The 27,362-nt window shown below is 47.8% G+C and overlaps 1 protein-coding gene across 2 annotated transcripts in view; it reads left to right on the plus strand.

Annotated features, from left to right (window-relative positions):
• XG (Xg glycoprotein (Xg blood group)) overlaps window positions 1-27,362 on the plus strand; it is a 66,298-nt gene that overhangs the window by 9,870 nt on the left and 29,066 nt on the right. For both annotated transcript variants that reach the window (XM_030806764.1, XM_030806765.1), the window contains exons 2-5: window positions 9,305-9,346; window positions 13,068-13,091; window positions 17,023-17,085; window positions 24,400-24,462. In XM_030806764.1, coding sequence (XP_030662624.1) covers window positions 9,305-9,346; window positions 13,068-13,091; window positions 17,023-17,085; window positions 24,400-24,462 — 192 coding nt within the window. The remainder of the gene's footprint in view (window positions 1-9,304; window positions 9,347-13,067; window positions 13,092-17,022; window positions 17,086-24,399; window positions 24,463-27,362) is intronic.

Consider the following 27,362-nt stretch of genomic DNA (forward strand, 5'->3'; position numbering starts at 1 on the left):
CTGAGGCGGGCAGATCATGAGGTCAGGAGATGGAGATCATCCTGGCTAACACGGTGAAACCCCATCTCTACTAAAAATACAAAAAAAAAAAATTACCCGGGCGTGCCTGTAGTCCCAGCTACTTGGAAGGCTGAGGCAGGAGAATCGCTTGAACCTGGGAGGCAGAGGTTGCAGTGAGCCGAGATCGCACTACTGCACTCCAGCCTGAGTGACAGAGCGAGACGCTGTCTCAAAAAAAAAAAAAAAAAAAAAAAGAGGTGATTCAGGCAAAATGAGGTCACTAGGTTGGGCCCTGATCCAACAGGACTGCAGACCTTATGAAAAGAAGAGATGAAGACACAGACACACACAGAGGGATGACCCTGTGAGGACTCACAGAAAAGACGGCATCCACAAGCCCAGGAGAGAGGCCTCAGCAGGAACCAGCCCTGCCCACACCTTGATCTCAGACTTCCAGCCGCCAGGACTGTGGGAGAATAAAAGTCTGTTGTTTATAAGCCACCCAGCCTATGGTATTCTGTGATAGCAGCCTGCAATGGAGTAAGATATCTCATAAGAAGAGCAGATGAGGACACAGACACACACACAGAGGGACGACCACATGGGGACACAGGGAGAAGACGGCGTCTACAAGCCCAGGACAGAGGACTCAGGAGGAACCGGCCCTGCCCACACCCTGATCTCAGACTTCCAGCTTCCAGGACTGTGGGAGAATCAAGGTTGTTGTTGAAGCTGCCCAGTCTTTGGGATTTTATTGTAGCAAATCTGGGAAGCCATTACCAAGTGTCTGTCCTGCAGAGTGAGATCCATGGATCTGCAGCCTTGGCATCCCCCGGGAGCTGATGAGAAACATTGTGTCCTGGGCCCAGCCAGACCTGCTGAAGTATAGCGTGTGTGTCACCCGCGTCCTGAGGGATCCGTGTGCACGCCACTCTGGGAAGACTGGTTTACCACACACCATCCACCAGTGCCCCATTGCATGGTCTGCGGTATTTTCCTCGAGTTTTCCTTGCACCAAAGATGTCTTGCTTCTTGTGATGAATGATCATTCCTTCCTCTCTGACGACAGAATACTTCGACCTCTGGAGACACTGTCTGTTGTGTTACAGACATACACCGAGGCCTGAATTCTCATTACCAATGTTTGCTCTAATAGAGCTTCAATCTGCAACTGCATAATACGGTCACTGGGAAGTCAAGAACAAGGCCAATTGGTTGACCTTCTGGGGAGAGACTGGGCTGCTCGGATGCTGAGACCGTGGAGGGTTCATGGGTTCTGAGGAGCAGATCATGCACTAGGGCGGCCTGCTCAGCTCCGGCGTCTGCAGCCCCGGTGAGCTTGAGCATTAGGGAGTCCCTGGATATTCATGTTGGGGTGTGGAGGAGGAGACTCCAGCTGTGTTTGATCTCCTGTCCTGCTGGAAATGGAAACTTCATAACGAATTAGAGAATAGAATGGATTTCATCTTATCCATGGGGATAAACTGGAACCCAGCCCTCGCAAACAAGGCCCACCGGGAATAAGATTCCACATTGGGGCAGCAGCCTTCCTTGTCACTTTCTGTTGCAACCTACAGTCCTAACCTAGTCATATTATTTAATTTTTTTTACTCTGTGAATCATGCCGTCCTGGGAGAGAGTGAGATGGAGCAAGGACACCCCTCTTAGGGGCCTGCCAGGCACTCTCCCTAGCATGGAAATAAAGGAAAACCTTGAGTTCCTTCAAGGGAAATTCCAGGCACCTCGCTGGCCTTGAGAAGTACATGGAGCGGCTTGATAAGCAAGAAGGTGATTGTAGTGTAGAACAATAGCCAAGGAAGTTAGAGCCTCAAGATGTTTAGTTTCTTGTAAAGACTAAAGATAACATCCTTTTTTGAGATGGAGTCTTGCTCTGTCACCCAGGTTGCGGTGTAGTGGTGCAATCCTGGCTCACTGCAACCTCCAGCACCTCCTGGGTTCAAGCGATTCTCATGCATCAGCCTCCCAAGTAGCTGGGACTACAGGTGTGCACCACCACGCCCACATTTTTGTATTTTTAGTAGACACAGGGCTTCCCCATGTTGGCCAGTCTGGTCTGGAACTCCTGACCTCGGGTAATCTGCCTGCCCTGGCCTCCCAAAGTCCTGGGATTGCCGGTGTGAGCCACCATGCCCAGCCAAGATAACATCTTACTATATGGCCCTGAGTCGATTTTCAGGAACCCAGACCCCCACCAAATAAAAAATGCCATCTGCTGGCTCACAGACGTTGGGTAAGAGAAACTGAGGCCTGAATTCTCATTACAAATGTTTGTTCTAAATTCCTTCCCTGGGGTGTGTGGCGGTGGGAGGGGGGTAGAAGGGGGTGCAGGGAGGTGCTGGAGGAAGTCACACCGATGGCCAGAACTAACATTCATTTCCGCTGACCCCGAATGTTCAGACAAAGCTTCGCCTCCTTAACCAATGACAAATCAGAGAACCTCTGAATCCACATTAAGCCCCTGCTTCCAGGTATCCTGGCTTTTTAGGTCAAAGCAATGTATAGCCTGCATGTATTATGGCTTTGCCTGTAACCTCTGCCTCCTTGCCATTGAAAACCCTCACCTACTGGCCACCCAGGAGGTTGGGTCTTAAGGCATCAAGGAGGTTGCTTGATGCCCTCTAAATAGCTCAGAATAAACGCCTCACTTCCTTACACTGCAATCCCGATGGCAGTGTTTGGCTTTACTGCACCGGGCTGGTGGACCTAAGTTGAGTTTGTTGGAGGTGTTCGAACCAGGGCAACTCCAGCTTGAGTAGGGGTGTGGTAAAATGAGGCTGAATGCTGCTGGGCTGCATTCCCTGATGGTCAAGGCATTCTAAGGCACAAGATGAGATAGGAGGTTGACACAAGATACAAGTCATAAAGACCTTGCTGATGAAACAGCTTGCCATAAAGAAGTTGGCCAAATTTTACCAAATCCAAGATGGCGACGAGAGTGACCTCGAGTGGTCCTCACTGCTACCTTCCCACCAGCGCCATGACAGTTCACAAATGCCATGGCAATGTCAGGAAGTTACCCTATATGGTCTAAAAGGGGAGGCATGAATAATCCACCCCTTGTTTAGCATATCATCAAGAAATAACCATATAAATGGGCAACCAGTGGCCCTTGGGGCTGCTCCGTCTATGGAGGAGCCATTCTTTATTCCTCTACTTTTCTAATAAACTTGCTTTCACTTTATGGACTCGACGCAAATTCTTTCTTGTGCAAGATCCAAGAACCCTCTCCTGGGGTCTGATTCCAGACCTCTTTCCAGTAACAAGTTCAGTCACAAGAACCATTATCATATGCTTTCTATATATACACATATGTATTTTTTAATTGCTGAACTGGAGTCAGAGAGAAACCTTAGGATTTGCCTGAAGGAAGTCAAGATTTGTCCTTCTCGGGGTCCCTGTGCCAGCTTTGTAAAACCTCGGAGCTTTTCCCTCTGTGAGCTTCCTCAAGCTGAGAAGGGCTCTATGGGTCTAGGACCCACTAAGTGGCTTCAACTACAGCAGCTGCCCCCAGAAAGTTGATTTAAATGAACCCACACTTCAGAGGAAACCAGTACAATCCGAGTAAAGAAATAAAAAACAGGCCGGGGGTGGTGGCTCATGCCTGTAATTACAGCACTTTGGGAGGCCGAGGCGGGTGAATCACTTGATGCCAGGAGTTCAAGACCATCCTGGCCAACATGGTGAAACCCCGTCTCTACTAAAAATACAAAAATTACCTGGGCGTAGTGGCATGCACCTGTAGTCCCAGCTACTTGGGAGACTGAGGCACTAGAATCGCTTGAACCAGGGAGGCAGGGGTTGTAGTGAGCCGAGATTGTGCCATTGCACTGCAGCCTGGGCAACATAGTGAGATTCTGTATCAAAACAAAAACAAAAACAAAAAAAAAGGCTACGCACGGCGGCTCATGCCTGTAATCTCCGCACTTTGGGAGGCCAAGGTGGGTGAATCACGAGGTCAGGAGCTCGAGACCAGCCTGGACCACATGGTGAAACCCCATCTCTACTAAAAATAAAAAAAAATTAGTTGGGCATAGTGGGGGGGTGCCTGTAATCCCAGCTACTCAGGAGGCTGAGGCAGGCAGGAGAATCACTTGGACCTGGGAGGCGGAGGTTGCAGTGAACCGAGATTGCGCCTTGCACTGCGGCCTGGGCAACACAGTGAGGTTCTGTATGAAAGAAAGAAAGAGAGAAAGAGAGAAAGAGGGAGGTAGGGAGGGAAGGAAGGAAGGAAGGAAGGAAGGAAGGAAGAAAACAATTGCTTGAAAGGGCTTTGCTTCTCCAGGGCACGCAGATCAAAGGACATTGGGTTGAATAATGAAACAGAAGAGCCTGTCTGAATTTACTAATGTGGTTGCACGTCCCGTAATGATTGCAGTTGGCTCTCATTCAATTCCGCGGTGTATAAATTCTGCTGGCAATAGCTGTAATCGGGGTCAGGGATTTAGATAGTCTCTGTGTGTTCCTTTTTATCTTCTGCTCAGAGCCTGCTGGGAGCTGATTTTCTTCTTTAGAGCGAGGTAAATAATTCAGTGGGAAGCGGAGGTTTTGCTGTGGGTTGATTGCTCTCCTGTGCTGCGTGGCAGGGTTGATTGCTCTCCTGTGCTGCGTGGCAGCTGTGCTGGTGGCAGCTAATGTTCAGTGGGCAGTGGCTTTGATATTGCATTATTATTATTTGAGCAATGGTACTGTTCTTTGCTTTGCAAAATTGCTGTTTGTTATATTGACTTTCTGGCGTCATGGCCCCTGAAGCGTTACTGAAAATCATGGACATGAAGCAGATTTATTAATTGGAGAAAAGACATACAAATGTATTTAATGTGTATACACGGGAGCATTCAGAATGAAGACCCCAAGTTACAAGGGGAGATTGTCTATTTTTATGCTTTGGTTCAACCAAGTCTGGACAGCTGTGTAGAAATAGGGTTGTACAAAAAGGTCCTGATCCAATGCTAATGGTCTGCGTGGGGAAACCCAGCCAGGCCTGTGTGTCTAGATTCTTCTTGGCCTCTCTCTCTCTTTTTTTTTTTTTTTTTTTTTTTGAGACGGAGTCTCACTCTGTTGCCAGGCTAGAGTGCAGTGGCACAGTCTTGGCTCACTGCAATCTCCGCCTCCCAGGTTCAAGCAATTCTCCTGCCTCAGCCTCCTGAGTAGCTGGGATTACAGGCACGCACCACCACGCTCAGCTAATTTTTACATTTTTAGTAGAGACGGGGTTTCACCATGTTGGCCAGGATGGTCTCGATCTCTTGACCTTGTGATCTGCCCTCCTTGGCCTCCCAAAGTGCTGGGATGACAGGCGTGAGCCACCGCGCCCGGCCTCTTCTTGGCCTCTCTGAGCAGTGCTCCTTCCTTCCGGGTATGGGGCTGGGAGCTTCTCTGGGATGGGGGTCTTAGGACGCCCAAACAAGTCAGGTCAAGGAATTTCCTTATGGCCACTTTTTTTTTTTCGAGACAGATTCTCGCTCTGTCACCCAGGCTGGAGTGGAGTGGCGTGAACTCAGCTCACTGCAAGCTCCACCTCCCGGGTTCAAGCCATTCTCCCGCCTCAGCCTGTCGAGTAGCTGGGACTACAGGGGCCCACCACCACGCCCGGCTAATTTTTTTGTAGTTTTAGTATAGACGGGGTTTCACTGTGTTAGCCAGGATGGTGTCGATCTCCTGACTTCGTGATCTGCCTGCCTCGGCCTCCCAAAGTGCTGGGGTTACAGGCGTGAGCCACCGCGCCCGGCCTGTGCCACTCTCTGTACAGATAGGATAGAGGGAAAGTTAGAGTCCTATTTTTAGGTTTCATGGCTGGCTTTGGGGGAAAGGTGTTCTTGTTTCTGGGACCCGCCTTGGGGAAGAGGGATTCTAGTTCCTTCGGTGCCTTAGGGGAGAATGGGACTCAGAGACAGGGGGGCTGGAGAAGTTCCGAGAGAAACTTCTGCTTCTGAGGCTGCTGCTGAGGCCTGCACTTGGCGGTATTGTTTCCTAATCCTGAACCACGTGTAGGTCTGAATCAACATAAAGGATTTGGGTGGGAGGCAGGGGAACTCCAATAAGAAGCATCTTTGAATCCGGCAGGGGTGGAATTTGGGCCTCAGAGGGGTTTGGTGACTGCAGGCTACAGAAGAATATGCTTCAAAGTACCACGTGGCTGTATCACATGGCTTTGCTCCGAAGGGTCCCAAGCACAGCTTTACCGGGGGCTCATGTGTAACGCTCGGCCCTCCCATCCACCAACAGGAGCCACTTAATTGACATCTCCAGGATGCCAGCAACCGAGGACCGTTGTCATAGTCCCAGCACAAAATGAGGCTGCTTTCTTCTTGGGGGTTTAGGGATCCCAGAACACAAGGATTCGATTAAAAGCCGCCCCGTCTCATGTTCCCAGTGGAAAATAAACCCCGTGAAAGCAATAGCGTCATGTGCAACCCGGACCTTGGAGACAGAGACCCCAGAGTTAGCGTTGCCTACCTGGGACATCTCCCAGCCCAGGGGTCTTACTCCAGGCCCATGAGGACCCCAGCCGTGGCTTTGCTGCAACTTCCCTGGAGAGGAGAGAGGACAGGGGGCCCTGCCTGGGAGATAGATTTCCTGCCTGGCGTGCAGGACTGGAGACTGTCTCAGTGCCCAGGCTGCCTGATGCTGGCCGGAGTCCGCCTGGTTTATGTAACAAGGTCTGGGTGTGACCGACAACGGCCTCATGTGTGTGAGTCACGCATGCAGCAACTTCTGGCTGCAGTGCAACCCCTGAAACCAAGCAAAGCCTAAAACCCCCAGGCTCCACTTCCTCTGTGACACTCCCCACCCCCAATTCCTGTCATCCCTCAGGGTCATCCGGAGCATCTCAAAGCTGAAGGAGCCTCCGCTGCAACCTGGCCTCCTGCTGCAGGATGAGACGAGCTGTCTGCAGCCCTCCCGTGCCACCGCCTGTTTTATGCAACAGCATTTCAGAGAGGAAGGGCTGGGAGGGGAGAGATAACACCGAGGCCTTTGGTTATTTAGGGCAACAGCAGGGAGTGGCTGGGTGCACAGATTGGAGGAGATTAAGTGGTTGCTGAGGGGATGCCTGGAATTGCTGGGATGGGCAGAGATATAACACAGTGAAAGATAATGGTCAACGGTGAACACAGATTGGAATGTAAATTCTCAGCGTGTGTGCATAGCCGAGACACTTAACTTTGGGGTCCTGGACAGGTGTCTCGACTGGAACTGCTGGCAGCCTTGGAGGGGAGATGTTGCATGGATCCAAGAGGCTGACGCAGTTCCTGTCCCCCAGCCCAGTCTGAGCAGCTTGGACCATGATGACCAACAGAGCTGGAGGAGGCCAGGTGCGGTGGCTCACGCCTGTAATCCCAGCACTTTGGGAGGCCAAGGCAGGTGGATCACTTGAGGTCAGGAGTTCGAGACCAGCCTGGCCAACATGGTGAAACCCTGTCTCTACTAAAAATACAAAAGTTAGCTGGGTGTGATGCCATGCACGTGTAATCCCAGTTACTCAGGCATCTGAGGCATAAGAATCGTTTGAACCCAGGAAGTGGGGGTTGCAGTGGGCTGAGATTGTGCCACTGCACTCCAGCCTAGGCCACAGAGAGAGACTCCATCTAAAAACAAAACAAACAAAAAGAAAACAACAACAACAAAAAAATAGGGAGAGAGCTGGAGGGAGCAAAGATTGGCCAGGTTGTTCTTAAAGGCGAGCCTGTAGTGATCACTGGCAACAGAGAACATCATCTGAGAGGGACGTGGGGGCTCCCAGAGTTTGAGAGAAACAGCTGTGTGGGATTTGACCTGTGATGGCACCACCAGCTCCCAGCCTCCAGTCTGGGCCCAGGGGCAGGTGCTGTGCGCACCCTGGGCTCAGAGTCCCCCTTCCCTCCAAGGTTTGTGACTTTGTCCTGACTTAGGGACTCCTGTCTGGGGATGTGTCTTCTGCTCCGGAGAGGCCCCAGTTGCCTTCACAAGGAGCAGCAAAGCCTGCCTGGGTGCCATCTGCCTGGAGCCGGGCCACAGGCTGTACGAATCTATGTTGGAGCCCTTGAACCTTCCCCCAGAGCAAGCATCACCCAGGCAGACAGATTTTTGGGAGGGAGACAGACATCAGAGCGGGGGAGACCCAGCACCGAGGGCTCACCTGGTTCCCCCAGGCTTAGCCTCCTCCAGGGCTTAGTGTTTGAGTGAGAGGTTGTCCCCCTTGGACAATTCGGCAGATTCTGACTCTGCTCCTGCCTTGCCCTGAACTTCCCAGCACCTCAGGTTCTTCCTTTGGGAAATATGCATGCTGGTCATACCAACATCCTCGGGTGGGCAGATGAGATGCTTGGGTGCCTGGCATTACTGCAACAGAACTCAATGTATAGTAAGTGCTGATTCAATGTGCTCCTGGCTGCATCCTCTACTTCCTGATAAATTCTCTAGTGGTGTTTTCTCTACAAGGCTAGTACTGGCAGAGGGCAAGGGAGGAACAAGAGCAAGGTGTGCATATATGTCAGCAAGAGGGACCCTTCACCCTCACAAATTCTGCAGTGTGTTTTTAACGATGAGTCACAAAGATGTAGATGTTCTCTTCTCTCTGCTGCAGACACATTCATTAGGTTAACTGCTTTTGGATCAGGTAGGAACCTCGGCTTGTCCACACAGGTTGCTTCCTGACCCTGTATTTGTCAGTGTTGGCTAGCTGCTATAACAAACAGCCCCCAAAGAATTAAAAGTTTATCTCTTGTTTGTGTTGCAGCCAGGTGAGGTGGCAAAGGTGTCCTATGCTCCATATAGTCTCTCAGGGATCCAGGATCCTCACATTGTTATGCTTCACTTTCTTCTAGGGCAGCCCCTCTCAACCTAGACTGTGTGTGTGTGTGTGTGTGTGTGTGTGTGTGTGTGTGTGTGTATGGGGGAAATGCCAGTCCTAAGCTGTGAGTGGGACAGTCCAGGAGAGAAGTCTGTGTGCTTGGAGAGAGGCTTCCTTCAAAGTTTCCTGGCCATGAGCAGGAATGAAGCTCTGACACAGGTTGCAGGTGGTCCTCGCAACAGAAAGTGGAGATTAGTGGTTGTCAGGGGCTGGGGAGGCGGGAGGTGAAGTGACTGCTGAATGGGGACAGGGGTCTTCTTTTGGGTGATGAGTGTGTTCTGGGACTAGAGGGAGGTGGTGGTTGCGTCTCCCACGTAGCTCATGGTCAGGTTAGTTTTAGTGCTCTAGGTGACCCTAGGCTTGCAGGAGGAGGGGAGCAGCATGAGGTGAGGAACAAGGGAGATTCTGGCCTTTCTATCATGGGGTGACTTATGCCCTGTTTGCTCCCAATAGGTCAAAGAGACTTTGACTTGGCGGACGCCCTTGATGACCCTGGTAAGTGCCGATATTTCAAGGGGAGCCTTCTCTTTCCAGCTTGGATCTAACAGCATCAGCTGTATAGTTACTTTGGGGTTGGATTGGGCCAGTGTTGGGAATTTCTTGGTGTTGAGATCTCTGTTCTTCACAGGATATTGCAGACGCCTTGAGACAAAACTTTACACACGCCCTGAAAGTCTCAGACTCATTTCTTTGTAGGTCTGTGCTTCTAAACCTGTGGTTTAGGAATATGCTAGTATTTTATTATTTTATTTTACTTTATTTTGTTGAGATGGGAGTCTCGTTCTGTTGCCCCGGCTGGAGTGCAGTGGTGCAATCATAGCTTACCACACAGCCTCGACTTCCTGGCTCAAGTGATCCTCCCACCTCAGCCTCCCAAGTAGCTGGAACAACAGGTGTGTGCCCCCGTGCCAAGCTAATTTTTTTTCTTTTTTTTTTGTAGAAATGGATTCTCACTATGTTGCCCAGGCTGGTCTTGAACCCCTGGGCTCAAGCAATCCTTCTACCTTGGTCTGTCAAAACGCTGGGATTACAGATGTGCCTCAACATGCCTGGCCCAGTTTCTGCTTTTCTTACACGTCAGTTCATATCCCTCATTGTCCCATACCCTGATCCCAATCCATGGCCTCCAATCTCCCCTCCCAGAGCACACTTCATTCCGTTCTCCCCTCAACTTCTCTGGTTACCTTCACTCATGGGGCTGTGAGTTTTTCTTCTCCAGGGCACTGAGGACCTGGAATCTTCCCATTCTGTGTTTTCATCAGTCCAAGTTCAGCTGGAACCTTTCTGAGTGACCAGAATGCTGAAAATATGCGTCCTGGGCCCTGCAGAAAGTCCTGCTTGAGGCAGATGGTCTAATTGAGATTCAGGTGTATTCAGACTGCGGTGGGTGGGGGAAAGGGAAAGATTTGGTTTCTAATGCAGGCACAATGGAATCAAACATTTATTTTGAAAGAAAAATAAACTTTTATGTACACAGAGGAAGAATCCATTGGGCTTTAGCATTGGGAATAACTGGTTGACCAGTGCAGTTACATAATGGTGTTTGTTGGAGGAAGAGAGAATGATAACCAGACCTGATCCTAAAAAGCCAACAATAAGATGATAGGAACTCATCTCTCTCCCAGTTTTCTGCACACAGTGATGTTTTTACTAATAATTATCCTACAAAGCAGATACAAAATTGTTGTCAGTGCAACAGGAAAATGTAATGACTCACCCCAACATGGAGATGTCATTTCTCCCACGATGTTAGAAAAGGTGAAAGTTGAATCCTACCCTGTCAAGGCAGATTGAGGGCTGGGGGTTGGAGGCAGGTGTGTGGTTGCAACCACTTTGGAAGCATTGGGGGATTCTCTCCAAAATTCAGACCGAGCGTGTAGCACCAGCGTTTGGTTTGGATAGAGAATGGGGCATATCTGCAAGAGAACCCTGTGCAATAGTGAAGGAGGGGCTGGCTGGTAGGCTCAGATACAGAACAAGACATGTTATTGATTTGAAAGATCACTGACATGTGACCCAGGAGTTCCACTTCTAGACAGATACCCAAGAGAATTGGGAGCAGGGACTCAAACAGTCATTTGTGTACCCATGTTTGCAGCAGCAATATTCACAATAAGCCAAAGGTGGAAACAACCCAACTGTCCATCAGGGGATGAATGAATGAACAGAATGTGGTCCCTCCAGGCAACAGAATATTATTTGGCTGTAAAAAGGAAGAGGGTTCTGATGCATGCTACATGAGCCTTGAAAATGTGCTCAGTGAAAGAAGCCAGGCACGAAAGCCACAGGGTATAGGATCCCATTAATATGAAATGTCTGGAATAGGCAAATTCAGAGAGACAGAAAGTGGATTAGCAATTGTTGGGCTGGAAGAGGGGAGAAAAGGGAGGAACTGCTCATGGTTATGGGGTCTCCTTTTGGGGGGATGAAACTGTTCTGGAACTAGATACAGGTGGTGATTGTACAATATTGTGAATATATGAAACACCATTGAATTGTACTCCTTAAAATGTCAAATTTTATGATATGTGAGTTTCACATTAATTTTTAAAAATCACAGAAATAAGCTTCCTTTCCACTCACCTCCTACTACCTTTTCATTCCTCACCTAGAGGACTGCTAGTGCCTGCAAACACATCTGTGAATGCATCGTTTTGCTACCAAGAGCCGCCCATGAATGGGCAGACATGTGCCTGTTCATACACAGCCCTTCCTTATGGGAAGGAAACCCCAGTGCACAGGAAACACAGTCACCTGTATGGCGACTGTGGGGAACTCACTTTTCACTGTCTATACTGCCTGGGCTTTAAGAAACTCTGTGAGTGTATCACTATTTTAAAAAATCTTTATAATTTTACATTTTAAAAAGAAGACAGAGAAAGGAAGGATGGGAGAGAGGGAGGGAGCGTGGGAGGAGGAAGGAAGGGAAAAGGAAGAGAAGAAAGATAAGAAGGAAACAATGAAAGGACGGAGGAAAAGAGGGAGGGAGGGAGGAAAAAAGGATGGAGGCGAGGGAAGAAAAGGAAGAAGAGAGGGAACGATGGAGGGAAAAAGGAAGAAGAAAGGGGAAGAGATAAGAAAAGACTGAGGGGAAGGAAGAAGGGGAGGAATGAAGGAGGAAGGGAAGAAAGGAGGGGGGAAGGAAAGAAAGAAAAATGGGGGAAGAAAGGAGGAAGAAAGAAAAGAAAGAAAGAATAAGAGGACGGAGGGAAGGAAGGGGAGAGGGAGAGGAGAAAGGATGGAGGGGAGGAAGGAAGAAAGGAGGGTGGGGAAGAAGGAAAGAAGTAGGGGGAAAAGGAGAGAGGAAAGGAAGGAAGAAAGGAGAGAAGGAAGGAAGGAGAGGAGGAAGGAAGAAGGGAGGGCAGGAAGGGAGAGGGAGGTGGCAGGAAGGAGAAAAGGCGATGGGAAACCTTCAATTAAAATACAGGACAAGCGAAACCATGTGCCCCCTTTGGAGCTTCAAGCTCTCCTTTTTGCAGTCTCTGCACCCCCAGTGAATGCCCCCACCACACACTTACCCCTGTGTTCCAGCTGCCTCCTACCAAGGCAATGCTAGGCTGTTATGTAAACCATGCTTTCAAATACGGTGTTTCCTCTGTTTGGAAGAAGTCTGGCCATTGCACAGCCCTGAAGCTCCAATTTTCCCCGCCATGGCCGACTCCACCTCCTTTGAGCCATCTTCCTCAAACCTCCTCCCGCCCTCGTCTGCCCATCCACACTGCAAACCCAGCTTCACTGAGCAGGGCAGTCACAGGCTGCACCCTGAGCACTCCTGACCTGATATCCACATCCATGCAATACATGTTTGCTGAATGAATAAACGAGTGAATGAAAGAAAGTGAGATAAGCCATCATTCTGGAAGCTGCAAGTCTTTCTCCTTCTTTTCTTTTGCCTCCCCCTGCCTCACCCTCCACCGTCCAGCCCTGTGGTGGCTCTATGGGCAGGTGGCTCACTTACTTGTCTTGGATGTTCTCAGCTATTTTGGCCATCCTGTGGGCATCCTCACAGCCTCAAGGGTGGATTGTTTTTGAATGGATTTTAAGGGTGTTTTCTTGCCTTTTTTCTGAATTCAACATGGAATTTGTGTCCATATCATTTACTTTGTATGGCTTTGTCACTCCCTTTTCATCTTTCATCAGGGCATTCATGGCCTTTCTTCGTGCTTCCAATGAATCTTCAATGCATATTGCATTTATTTTCTCTCTTTGTTCACAGAACCCACCAAGAAGCCAAACTCAGGTGAGTGACTCTTTGGCTGGGAAAAACTGAGGCAGCATCCTTGAACTGATGCTTATGGAGGGATGGTTGAGGATGTTTTACAGAACCGTGGGGTGTATGAAGGAGATGCAACAACTGTACCAGATAGCAGATATTGAAAGCAAAATGTGGTCATTAGGGAAATGCAAATCACAACCACAGTGAAGCACCACTTCATACCCACTGAGATGGCTAAAATCTAAAATGGAAAATAACAAGTGTTGGCAAGGATGTGACAAAACTGGAATGTTTGTACATTGCTGGTGGGAGTCTAAAATGGTACAGCCACTGTGAACAAATGCTTTGGTGGATCCTCAAAAAGTTAAATACAGGATTACTCTATGAACCAGCAATTCCACTCCTAGGTACATACTCAAAATAATTGAAAACATGGGTTCCAAGAAAAATGTGTACACAAATGTTCAGAGCAGCACTATTCGTTATAGCTAAAAGGTAGAAATAACTCACATGTTAATCAGTGGAAGGAATTGATAAACAAAATGTGGTCCATTCACACAATGGAATATTATTTAGCCTTGAAGAGGAATGAAGCACTGAAAATTGATACAAAGTGGTTGAGCCTCAAAAACATTTTGCAAAGAGAAAGAAGCCAGACACAAATGATCGCATAGTGTATATTTTTATGAAGATGAAATTTCAAGAATAGACGAATCCCTAGAACCAGAAGCAATGTCGTGACTGGCAGGGGCTGAAGGGGAAAGGGAGAGTGACTGCTTGATAAATTCCAGGTTTCTTTTTGGGGGAACGAAAGTGTTCTGGAAGTACACAGAGGTGACAGCTGCACAACACTGTGAATGTTCTAAATGCCCCTGAATTATTCACTTTTAAATGGTTAATTATATGTAAAATTCGCTTCAATTTATTTACTTATTTATTTTCAATTAAAAAGGTAACCTTTGGCCAGGGGCAGTGGCTCACACCTGTAATCCTAGCGCTTTGAAAGGCCGAGGTGGGCAGATCATCTGAGGTCAGGGGTTCAAGACCAACCTGGCCAACATGGTGAAACCTGGCCTCTACTAAATATAAAAAATTTAGCTGGGCATGATGGCACATGTCTGTAATCCCAGCTACTCAGGAGGCTGAGGCAGGAGAATCACTTGAACCCGGGAGGTGGAGGTTGCAGTGAGCCGAGATCATGCCACTGCACTCCAACCTGGGTGACAGAGCGAGATTCCGTCTCAAAAAAAAGAAAAAGAAGAAGAAAAAGAAATAACTCCTGGGGCTGGGCGCGGTGGCTCACGCCTGTAATCCCAGCACTTTGGGAGGCCAAGGCGGGTGGATCACAAGGTCAGGAGATCGAGACCATCCTGGCTAACATGGTGTGTTGTACCCAAGTGAGTTAGAAAAACGCCACACTTTGAGACGAATTAAGAGTCATTTATTAGCCAGCGACCGAGAGACGTCTAACGCTCAAAATTCTCTCCGCCCCGAGGAAGGGGCTTGATTAACTTTTATATCTTGGTTTAGGAAGGGGAGGGGGGGTCTAGTTAAAACAATTTTACAGAAGTAAAGTAGGCAAAAAGTTAAAAGGATAAATGGCTACAGGAAAGTAAATAGTTCCAGGTGTAGGGGCTTTAAGACTATTACAAGGTGATAGACGCGGGGCTTTGGGCGTTACTAATCAGACGAATTCTTGGGGACTGCGGGTATAGCTCGCCGCAGTATCTTATCAGTTAATTGCATCCTTGGATGTGCTGGGATTCAGCTTGCACAAGTTAAGTCCTCGAGGAAGGGGCTGCCAGTGAAAGAGCCAAGATGGAGTCAGTCTGGCTCTCTTAGCTAAGGGAGAGTCCATTCAGGTGGGAACAAGGCTAGGTGAGTAAAGGAAAGGGAGAGTCTAAAAACAGGGTTAGTAAAAACCAGGTTGGGCATTACAGGTGAAACCCTGTCTCTACTAAAAAATACAAAAAAATTAGTTAGGCGTGGTGGTGGGCGCCTGTAGTCTCAGCTACTTGGGAGGCTGAGGCAGGAGAATGGCGTGAACCTGGGAGGCGGAGCTTGCAGTGAGCCGAGATCTTGCCATTGCAGTCCAGCCTGGGCAACAGAGCGAGACTCCGTCTCAACAACAACAACAACAACAAAAATAAATAAAAATAACTCCCAGACTTCCAGCAGACTCCTTGACTGCCATGAGAGATGTCAGGAAGTCAATGGACGGGTGTTTATAGGTTGTTCAGGAAATGTTCACTATCAAGCAAGAATTGAAAATTCTAAAAAAAATTGAAATTTCTAAAAAAAAATAAAAAATGAAAAAAAAGTCAATTAGGCCGGGCGAGGTGGCTCACGCCTGTAATCCCGGCACTTTGGGAGGCCGAGGTGGGTGGATCACAAGGTCAGGAATTTGTGACCAGCCTGGCCAATATGGTGAAACCCTGTTTCTACTAAAAATACAAAAGTTAGCTGGGCATGGTGGTGTGTGCCTGTAGTCCCAGCTGCTTGGGAGGCTGAGGCAGGAGAATCGCTTGAACCCAGGAGGTGGAGGTTGCAGGGAGTGGAGATCATGCCACCGCACTCCAGCTTGGGCGACAGAACAAGACTCAGTCTCAAAAAAAAAAAAAAAAAAAAAGAAGTATATTGGTTTGGTCTGGAAAGGTGGACCACTTGAAGCAAAGGCAGGAAGACCAGAAGCAGGGAGAGGGTTTCCAGGTCACAAACAGGTGAGACAAAACAGTTGCCTTCTTTTGAGTTTCTGATTAGCCTTTCCAAAGGAGGCGATTAGATACGCATCTGCCTCAGTAAGCAGAGGGGGGACTTTGAATAGAATGGGAGGCAGGTTGGCCCTAAGCAGTTCCCAGCTGGACTTTTCCCTTTAGCTTAGTGACTTGCGGGCCCCAAGATTTATGTTCCTTTCACAGTGTATGAGTGAGAGCACTTGGAAACTGAGTGGAAGTGTGGCAGGCCAGGTCTCACTAACAGGCCCCCACAACACCTGTTTCAGTATTGACTCAGTGGTTAAATATTAAAAGCCAGTGCCCTTATACAAAGGCTGGAATGTAACAAAAGCCCACCGAGAGTTTTTCCCAGGACTTTCCCGGGCCTTAAAGCATGACAAAATAATGAAGGAATTCTTAACAGGACCCATTTAGGATTAAACAAGTTTTACTGGGGGTCTGCAAAAACTCCCCAGGCCTCCACAAACAAGTTTATTGGGGCTTTGAAGGAACTCTGCAAACCTCCGTGATTTAGCAGGAGACAGCATAAGGGTAATCACCCCAGCACCTGGACCCATTAGATTAAGTCAATTTACTGACGCTCCTGAGGAAGGTCCTCAGGACTCAGACCTTAGTTATAGATTAAAAGAAGTTAATCACTTATGTCTTTAGGTAAACGCACACACATATATCCACATAGCTTGGAAGGTATATAAGCTCTGGAAAACTGTAATTTTGAGTTAGTCTGGTGATAATTTCCAGGCCTTCTCCCTGTAACAGGTTGCAGAAATAAAAACTCTCTTCCTCCCCAGTTCATCGGTGTTTCATTATTGGGCCGTGAGAAATAGCAGCCCAGTTGGGTCCAGGAACAGAAGGTTTGGTGTTATCTTCATCACAGGCACTGGACTGTCGGTAAATTTATTCCATGACAATTCTTCTTAGATTTCTTTTTTATATTACTTGCTTCCATCATGGCAGACAGCTACACTGGCTTCTTGCCATGAAAACGAACTTCTAGTAACAAAACGGAAACCTTTTTTTTAAGTTTCAGGTTTCAAGGTTTTACTTCTATCTGCAAAGTGATTTTGAACCAGACAATGGCAATCTATAAACACACCGTGGGCAGCAAATGAGAACAAGCTGCAAGGTCGATAGTCACGCTGATGTGCTTGTTTCTGCAGGGTGCTCCTAAGGGAAGGACAATTTTCTTTTCTAACAGTGCAATGTCGTTTTCTCCACAGATATCTACCCAAAGCCAAAACCGCCTTACTACCCACAGCCCGAGAATCCCAACAGCGGTGGAAGTAAGAATCCGCAGGCCTGAAACTCTTTCTCAATCTGGTTTGATGATGTTTGCCTTTTTATTTACTAGCAGGTTTAGCCTGGTTGCATTTGAAATATGTGTGTAATAGCTCCCTTACTGGGAATGTAGTTTCCTTCCTCACTGGGGGGAGCAAGAAAGTCCAATGGACAGAAACAATCTTACTTTCCCTTTGCTTTGACATCTAGAAACCACTGAGGTGTACTTGTAACCACCCAACTGGTTCACTTTGTTGGCTGCCTAGACAGAGCTGATTTATCAAGACAGGGGAATTGCAGTGGAGAAAGAGTAATTCACGCAGAGCTGGCTCTAAGGGAGGCTAGAGTTTTATTATTACTCATTCAGTCTCTGGAACATCTTGGGATCAGAGTTGTTAAGGATAAGTTGGCAGGTAGGGGCTTGAGAAGTGGGGAGTGCTGATTGGTCAGGTTGGAGAGGGAACCATAGGGGATTGAAGTGAGGTTTTCTTGCAGTTTTCTGTTCCTGGGTGGAGGGCAGACCTGGTTGAGCCAGATTACTGGGCTGGGTGGTGCCAGCTGATCCATCCAGTGCAGGGGCTGCAAAATATCTCAAGCACTGACCTTAGGTTTTACAATAGTGATGTTACCCCCAGGAGAAACTTGGGGGAGGTTCAGACTCTTGCAGCCAGAGGCTGCATGAGCCCTAAAGTGTAATTTCTAATCTTGTAGCTAATTTTTTGGTCCTGCAAAGGCAGACTGGTTCCCAAGCAAGAAGGGAGTCTTTTTGGGAAAGGGGCATTATTAATTTTGTTTCAGAGTTAAACCATGAACTAAATTCCTTCCCAAGGCTAGTTTGGCCCACACCCAGGAAAGAACAAGGGCAGCTTAAAGGTTAGAAGCAAGATGGAGTTGGTTAGGTCTGACCTCTTTCACTGTCATTTCCTCAGTCATAATTTTTGCAAAGGCGGTTTTATACTCAAAGGACACTTTGCATTGTCATCACAGAAAGCTAATCAGGCTGAGAGACAAGTCCTTTTTCTCACTTGTTTTCAGTGCTCCAAATACCTTTGGCTTAACCATTCCCAAAACCCCACGTGTGCTGTGCACTTTATGTGTTTTAGAGTTGGTTTCTTCATTTTTTCTAACATTTGGCAGACAGTTTTTTCCACAGATTTATTACACTCATCATTGAAAAATATGCAATTCAAAAAACGACAGAGAGTGAACGAGAGAGAGAAGAGTGGGTGTGGGGGGGCATGGAGAGAGAAAGAGAAAGATAAAAGAAAGGCGAAAGAAGAAAGGAAAAGATAGATTCTGGCCATTAAAGTTATCAGCAGTTCAACACCCTTAAAAACTTAAATGTTTGCCAGGCATAGCAGTGTGAAGCTGGCTAAATCAAGAGGGGTTCTGGAAGCTTCCTGGTAGTTTGTTCTGGCTTTAAACTTTCACAGCTTAACAGCGTGTCCATTCATTGCAGACACGCACATCCAGATGGACAGAAATTATCTCCTCCTACGAGGAATCATTAAAAATAGAGACCAAGACCCAAGGGAGGTGACATCCACTTGAAAAGCTACACCTCAGGCCGGGCGCGGGGGCTCACGCCGGGAATCCCAGCACTTCGGGAGGCCGAGGCGGGCGGATCACCTGAAGTCGGGAGCTCGAGACCAGCCTGGCCAACATGGCGAAACCCTGTCTCTACCAAAAATACAAAAATTAGCTGGGCGTGGGGGCACGCGCCTATAAGCCCAGCTACTTGGGAGGCTAAGGCACGAGAACTGCTTGAACCCAGGAGAGGGAGGTTACAGTGAGCCAAGATTGCACCACTGCACTCCAGCCTGGGCAACAGAATGAGACTCTGTCTCAAAAAACAAAGCAAAACAACACAAAACCCCAAAACACCACCTCACCCTTAACTGCATTAGTTAAGCCAGCTAGTCTTTCTTTTTCCCCCGCTTTCATGATGAAAATCCCAAATACCACCCACCTTTTTCTCCTACTGTTTCCTCCTAGTCTTTTAAAAACCATTGTCCCGTAGATCATGGCTATGTTGTAAGGCACTCATGGGAATTCCACAGGGAATGTGTTTCTTGCTGAAACGTACTTGGGAAACGCCCAGTTCAACAGACTGCCATGAGCTTCCCTCCCAGAGAATCCATCAGGACTTAAAATGCGTGGCTGGGCCTGATGGGTCACGTCTGTAATCCCAGTACTTTGGTAGACCGAGGCTGGTGGATCACCTGAGGTCAGGAGTTCAAGACCAGCCTGGCCAACATGGTGAAACCCCATCTCTACTAAAAATGCAAAAATTAGTCGTGGCCTGTAGTCCCAGCAACTCGAGAGGCTGAGGCATGAGAATCGCTTGAACCCGGGAGGCAGAGGTTGTAGCAAGCTGAGATGGCGCCACTGCACTCCAGGCTGGGCAACAGAGCGAGACTCTGTCTCAAAAAAAAAAAAAAAAAAGAAAGAAAAAGAAAAAAAAAACTTAAAATGTGAGATCCTTTAAGACGGGCCATCTTCAGAGTGTGAACACAGCCCCTCCCACAGCAAAGTGACTCATGAACCCCAATAGGAGGAGGAGTGGGGTAAGAGAGGCTCAGGCTGGGGAGGTGACCCCCATGACTCAAACCTCAATCTCCTGATGCTTGCCCCCACAAAGAGGAGGCTTCCTTTCTGACTTTGGTTTTTCATGTTGTGCTTAAACCCAGCCATGTTGATGCCTGTAACATGGCAGTCCTGAATTATTAATTAATACTGTGTAAATCCAAAATATCTGAGACAGGTCTCAATCAGTTCGCAAAGTTTATTTTCCCGAGGTTAAGGACGTGCCCGTGACACAGCCTCAGGAGGTCCTGATGACAAGTGCTCAAAGTCGTCAGGACACAGCTTGGTTTTACACATTTTAGGGAGACATGAGATATCAATCAATATGTATAAGAAGTACATTGGTTTGATCTGGAAATGCGGGACAACTGGAAGCAGGGGCTTCCAGGTCATAGGAAGATACGAGACAACTAGTTGCATTCTTCTAAGTCCTTGATTGGCCTTTCACTGAAAACTCAATTTACATGTGAGACAGGGCAAAGGAATAGTACTTATGCCTCAGTCTGGCCCAGTGAATCTGCATTTTTACATCAACAATAGGGCAGAGGAAGCAATCAGACATGCATTTGTCTCAGGGGAGCAGAGGGGATGACTTGCTGTCCCACACCCGTGAAGATGAGCTGTCAGTGTACATTGCCAGGGTGAAATTCCACAGAACTGTTTTAGGGTAAACAAAACAGTTTACGTTCCTCAGATTGTGAGGACAGTATGTAGCTTTTAAAAAACTTAAAAATTGTTTTGTAGCTATCTTGTTTAGAAAGAAAATGGGAGGCAGGTCTGACTAACTTTTTTTTCCAGCTTGATTTTTCCCTTGGCTTAATGATTTTGGGGTCCCAAGATTTATTTTCCTTTCACAATTGAACGTGAGAACATGGAGTATTTAACACAGGAAATGAGCAAATTTAACGTACACACCCAAGGAAAAGGAAAAATGAAGCTGGTTGGAAGTTAATTATGGATACTGTGGCACATGAGCAGAAATTCCCCTTAACCAGTGTTCTTGCCCAGGCTAGCCCAAACGAGCCCAGGCTAGCCTAGGTTCCCAAGTGTGTATCTTGAGAACGAGGAAGAGCCCTAGAAAACAGTGTGTAACGTCCCTCCAAGATGGGGTGTTCTGGAACAATCTCTCAGACAATGAAGGCAACTGTTGATGGGCAACATTGGGAAGACCCCAGAGATGGAATGTCCTAGGCCTTTCCACGTTCTCTTTCTCATTCTCCCTCCATTGACTTGATAGGTGGCTGGGGGATTTGTAAGTATTTATCACACACCAGCCAGCTTTCTCAGGATGGCTCCAGGCATGCTTGGAGCCCAGTGGTCTCTTTCCCTTAGAATTTGATCTGGAGGAACCCAGGATTCTCTCGGTGTCCTTTGAAATTCAGCACATCTTTCTTGGCTTCCATGAGCTCCTGTGGCATTTCTCAGGCCAACTGTTGACTCTGCTTCCTATGCCTGTGCTTGTCCCTTTGAGAGATGTCAGCGTTGCTCACCGATTCTTTTCTCTGACCCCAGCAGCTCCTATCCATGTTGTCTTTTTTTTTTTTTTTTTTTTTTTTTCCAGACAGAGTCTCACTTTATTGCTCAGGCTGGAGTGCGATGGCACGATCTCGGCTCACTGCAACCTCCGCCTCCTGGGTTCAAGCGATTCTCCTGCCTTAGCCTCTCGAGTAACTGGGAATACGGGCGTGCAACACCACACCCGGCTAATTTTTGTAGTTTTAGCAGAGACAGGGTTTCACCATGTTAGCCAGGCTGGTCTCAAACTCCTGACCTCAGGTGATCTGCCCGCCTTGGCCTCCCAAAGTGCTGGGATTACAGGCGTGAGCCACTGTGCCCGGCCCCATGATGTCTTGAAAGTAACAAGACAGGCACGGATTCTTTTTGATGCAAGCTGCTGTGGGATAAATTGTGTCTCCCCACAAATTCATAGGATGAAGTCCTAACCCCCAGTTTCCTCAGAATGTGACTGTCTTTGGAGATGGGGCCTTTAAGAAGGAGATTAAGGTAAAATGAGGTCACTAGGGTGGATCCTGATCCAATAGGACTAGTATCCTAATAAGAAGAGATGAGGGCTTAGACACACACAGACGGAAGATTATATGAAGACACAGGGAGAAGACGGCATCTCCAAGCCCAGGGGAAAGGCCTTAGGAGGAACCAACCCAGCCCATATCTTGATCTCACACTTCCAGCCTCCAGGACTGTGGGAGAATCAATGTCTGTTGTGTATAAGCCACCCAGTCTATGGTGTTCCCTGATAGCAGCCTGAAATGGACTAAGACACCTCATAAGAAGAGGAGATGAGGACACAGACACACACAGAGGGACGACCCTGTGAGGACACAGGGAGAAGACGGTGTCTACAAGCCAAGGAGAGAGGCCTCAGGAGTAAGCCCAGGAATCAATGCAGTTGGAGGTTGTGTGTGTGAATGGAGGAGGGAAGCTCACAGAGGAAGGCATTTTGAGGGAGGACTGACCTTAAGTGAGGCACCCGGAGACTTCCTGAACCAAGCCATGAATATGAACCAAGCCATGAATATGCAGCTCATGCTCCGGGCAGTGCCTTCTGGCCTGGAAACCAAAGCTCCCTTGTGTCCAGTCCCCTCTCCTCTGTTTGGCCCCCAAGTTTCCATAATCCCCCACAGTTGTATCATTTTAGAGACCTCAAAAGAGAGTCTAGGCCGGGCGTGGTGGCTCATGCCTGTAATCCCAGCCCTTTCAGAGGCCGACATGGGTGGATCACCTGAAGTCAGGATTTCAAGATCAGCCTGGCCAACATGGTGAAACGCTGTCTCTACTAAAAATACAAAAATTAGCTGGGCATGGTGGTGTATACCTGTAATCCCAGCTACTTGGGAGGCTGAGGCCAGATAATCGCTTGAACCCAGGAGGCGGAGGTTGCAGTGAGCTGAGATCGCGCCATTGCACTCCAGCCTGGGCAACAAAGCAAGACTCTGTCTCAAAAAAAAAAAAAAAAGAGAGCCTAGGCAGGGCATGGTGGTCCATGCCTGTAGTCCTAGCTATACTCAGGAGGCTGAGGCAGGAGGATCACTTGAGCCCAGGAGGTGGAGGCTGCAGTGAGCTATGATTCACCACTGCACTCCAGCCTGAGCAACAGAGCAACACCCTGTCTCAAGAGAGAGAGAAAGGGAAAGAGAGAGAGACTATTTTGAGAAGTGAAAAACTAGTCATTCTCAGCCCAGATTTCCAGTGTTCTGAGATGTCTGTCCTGAGGAAGGACTTTGAGAACAACATTCTTGCCTTTTTTGCGAATTAAAGTAATTATACTCTTGAGCCAATGTGGATAAGCACTTGCCAGGTACTGGCAGTGCCAGGTACTGGCAGTGCCAGGTACCAGGAATATAAAATGGGTACAGAAAATAAAGTTTCTAGTCCAGCGACAAAAAGGTGCTGAAGATACAGACTCATGTTGTGCAAAGAGCTTGCACTGATTATTTCATTTCGGCTGCTTGAATAGGGTCAAAGGACATTTAAGCTGAGACAGGAGGGATGAACTAATTAATGCTTTTCCAGATGACAAATGGATTCTTCAAATATTTAGGGAGTGTGTAAAGTGTTGGACAGGGAACAGGAGGGGTCATGACAGAAGGAATGTCACCTGCAAAAGTCCTGGGGCAGGGCTGGGCATGGTGGCTCATGCCTGTAATCCCAGCACTTTGGGAGGCCGAGGTGGGCAGATCACCTGAGGTCAGAAGTTCAGGACCAGGCTGGGCAACATAGTGAAATCCCATCTCTACTAAAAATACAAAAATTGGCCAGGTGTGGTGGCGCACACCTGTAATCTCAGCTACTCGGGAGGCTGAGGCAGGAGAATTGTTTGAACCCAGGAGGCAGAGGTTGCCGTGAGCTGAGATTGCGCCACTGCACTCCAGCCTGGGCAACACAAGCGAAACTCCATCTTAAAAAAAAAAAAAGTCCTAGGGCAGAAAGCTCATGGTAAACTTGAGGAACATGCAAAAGTCATTGCAGAAAGTTTTAAGAAATTCAAATGAAGCCCGGCTCAGTGTGGCTCATGGCTGTGATGATTCCAGCTCTTTGGGAAGGCAAGACAGGACGATTACTTGAGAACAGGAATTTGACACCAGCCTGGGCAACATAGCAAGACCTTGTCTCTATGCAAATTTTAAAAATTAGCCAACTATGGTGGTGTGCACCTGTAGTCTGAGCTACCTGGGTGGTTGAGGTGGGAGGATTGTTTGAGCCTATGAACTCGAGGCTGCAGGGAGCTATGATTGCACCACTGCACTCCAGCCTGGGCAACAGAGCAAGACCCTGTCTCAAAACAGCAACAACACAAATTCAAATGAAAGGGTGTAACTCAAGCAAGATGGAAATACAACACACTATCAAAAGGTCAGATGTTTCATCCTAACATTTATAGAAGTGACTGACTTCTGTAAATGGTGCTGGCATTTGTAGTAGCCCTAAACAGGGAAAGGTCAACAACACACTTTCTGCCCTGTTAATTTCAGAGAGCCCTGGATTTCTTGCGAAAGCACCAGTGGTGTAAGTTTAGGGTACAAAAATGAAAGTTTTCTTTTTTAATTGTAAGCTCTGAGGTGGTATTATGAATATTGTCTACATGATTAATAAGCTCCGTCAAAGCAATGGGCAGTTACACCTTTTCTATACTTTGGCATTCTTATTTATAGATGGCATCTACCTGAAATATGTCCTTATTTTTCTGAAATCATCCTGTTGTTTTCCAACAGATATCTACCCAAGGCCGAAGCCACGCCCTCAACCCCAGCCTGGCGATTCCGGCAACAGTGGAGGTAATGAGTATTTATTTATTTATTTTTATTTTATTTTATTTTACTATTTTATTTGATTCTATGTTATTTTACTATTTTATTTTATTATTTATTTTGGAGACAGGGTCTCGCTCTGTTGCCCTGGCCGGAGTGAAGTGATGTAATCGCAGCCTCGAACTCCTGGGCTCAAGCAATCTTCCTCCCTCAGCCTTTCAAGTAGTTAGGACTACAGATGTACACCACCTATGTCTCACCACCTATATCTCACCACCTACATCTCACCACCTAATCTCACCACCTAGATCTCACCACCTGTATCTCACCACCTGTATCTCACCACCTATATCTCACCACCTGTATCTCACCACCTATATCTCACCACCTTATCTCACCACCTGTATCTCACCACCTGATCCCCCTACCCCACCTGATCTCACCACCTTATCTCACCACCTGTATCTCACCACCTATATCTCACCACCTGTATCTCACCACCTATATCTCACCACCTGTATCTCACCACCTGTATCTCACCACCTAGATCTCACCACCTATATCTCACCACCTGTATCTCACCACCTATATCTCACCACCTGTATCTCACCACCTAATTCACCACCTTATCTCACCACCTTATCTCACCACCTGTATCTCCTCACCCCTTATCTCACCACCTATATCTCACCACCTATCTCTCCCCCTTTCCCACCCACCCTTATCTCACCACCTAATCTCACCACCTATTTCACCACCTCCACCACCTGATCTCACCACCTACCCCCCTATCTCACCACCTGTATCTCCCCCTATCTCACCCCTACCACCACCTGTATCTCACCACCTGTATCTCACCACCTGTATCCCACCTATCTCACCACCTATATCTCACCACCTATATCTCCCACCCACCACCTAGTCCCCATCTCACCACCTGTATCTCACCACCTGTATCTCACCACCTGTATCTCACCACCTCACCACTATATCTCACCACCTGTATCTCACCACCTATATCTCACCACCTGTATCTCACCACTGTACTCACCACCTGTACTCACCACCTATATCTCACCACCTATATCTCACCACCTATATCTCACCACCTATGTCTCACCACCTGATCTCACCACCTAGATCTCACCACCTGTATCTCACCACCTGTATCTCACCACCTGATCACCACCTTATCTCACCACCTGTATCTCACCACCTGTATCCATCCCGATCCCACCTGTATCTCACCACCTATATCTCACCACCCTGTATCTCACCACCTGATCTCACCACCTTTCTCACCACCTATCTCCCACCTATCTCACCACCTGTATCTCACCACCTTCTCCCACCTCCACCACCTATCTCACCACCTGTATCTCACCACCTGTATCTCACCACCTGTATCTCACCACCTGTATCTCACCACCTGTATCTCACCACCTATATCTCACCCTAACCACCACCTGTATCTCACCACCTATATATCTCACCACCTGTATCTCACCACCTATATCTCACCACCCTGTATCTCACCACCTATATCTCACCACCTATATATCTCACCACCTATATCTCACCACCTATCTCCACCCACCTAGATCTCACCCCACCTGTATCTCACCACCCTATTCTCACCACCTGTATCTCACCACCTTATCTCACCACCTGTATCTCACCACCTGTATCTCACCACCTATATCTCACCACCTATATCCTCCACCACCTATATCTCACCACCTGTATCTCACCACCTTATCTCACCACCTTATCTCACCACCTGTATCTCACCACCTATATCTCACCACCTGTATCCCCCTACTCACCACCTGTATCTCACCACCTAATATCTCACCACCTATATCTCACCACCTATGTCTCACCACCTATCTCACCACCTGTATCTCACCACCTGTATCTCACCACCTGTATCTCACCACCTATATCTCACCACCTATATCTCACCACCTACTATATCTCACCACCTGTATCTCACCACCTGTATCTCACCACCTGTATCTCACCACCTATATCTCACCACCTATCTCACCACCTTATCACCACCTATATCCCACCCACCTGTATCTCACCACCTATTCACCACCTTATCTCACCACCTGTATCTCACCACCTGTATCTCACCACCTGTATCTCACCACCTTATCTCACCACCTATCACCCCTCTCACCACCTTATCTCACCACCTAGATCTCACCACCTGTATCTCACCACCTTTTCACCACCTGTATCTCACCACCTGTATCTCACCACCTATATCTCACCACCTGTATCTCACCACCTATATCTCACCACCTGTATCTCACCACCTAATCTCACCACCTGTATCTCACCACCTATATCTCACCACCTATATCTCACCACCTAATCTCACCACCTATATTTCACCACCTATGTTTCACCATGACTCACACCTAGATCTCACCACCTGTATCTCACCACCTGTATCTCACCACCTGTATCTCACCACCTAATTTCACCACCTATATCTCACCACCTGTATCTCACCACCTATATCTCACCACCTGTATCTCACCACTATCTCACCCTGTATCTCACCACCTATATCTCACCACCTATATCTCACCACCTATATCTCACCACCTATCCACCACCTGTATCTCACCACCTATCTCACCCCTGTATCTCACCACCTGTATCTCACCTACCCACCTGTATCTCACCACCTGTATCTCACCACCTGTATCTCACACCTGTATCTCACCACCTATATCTCACCACCTATATCTCACCACCTAGTTCACCACCTGTATCTCACCACCTGTATCTCACCACCTGTATCTCACCACCTGTATCTCACCACCTGTATCTCACCACCTATCTCACCACCTTATCTCACCACCTATATCTCACCACTTTCAACCTTATCTCACCACCTGTATCTCACC

Source organism: Nomascus leucogenys, chromosome X (assembly GCF_006542625.1).
Source record: "Nomascus leucogenys isolate Asia chromosome X, Asia_NLE_v1, whole genome shotgun sequence".
Classification (NCBI taxonomy): domain Eukaryota; kingdom Metazoa; phylum Chordata; class Mammalia; order Primates; family Hylobatidae; genus Nomascus; species Nomascus leucogenys.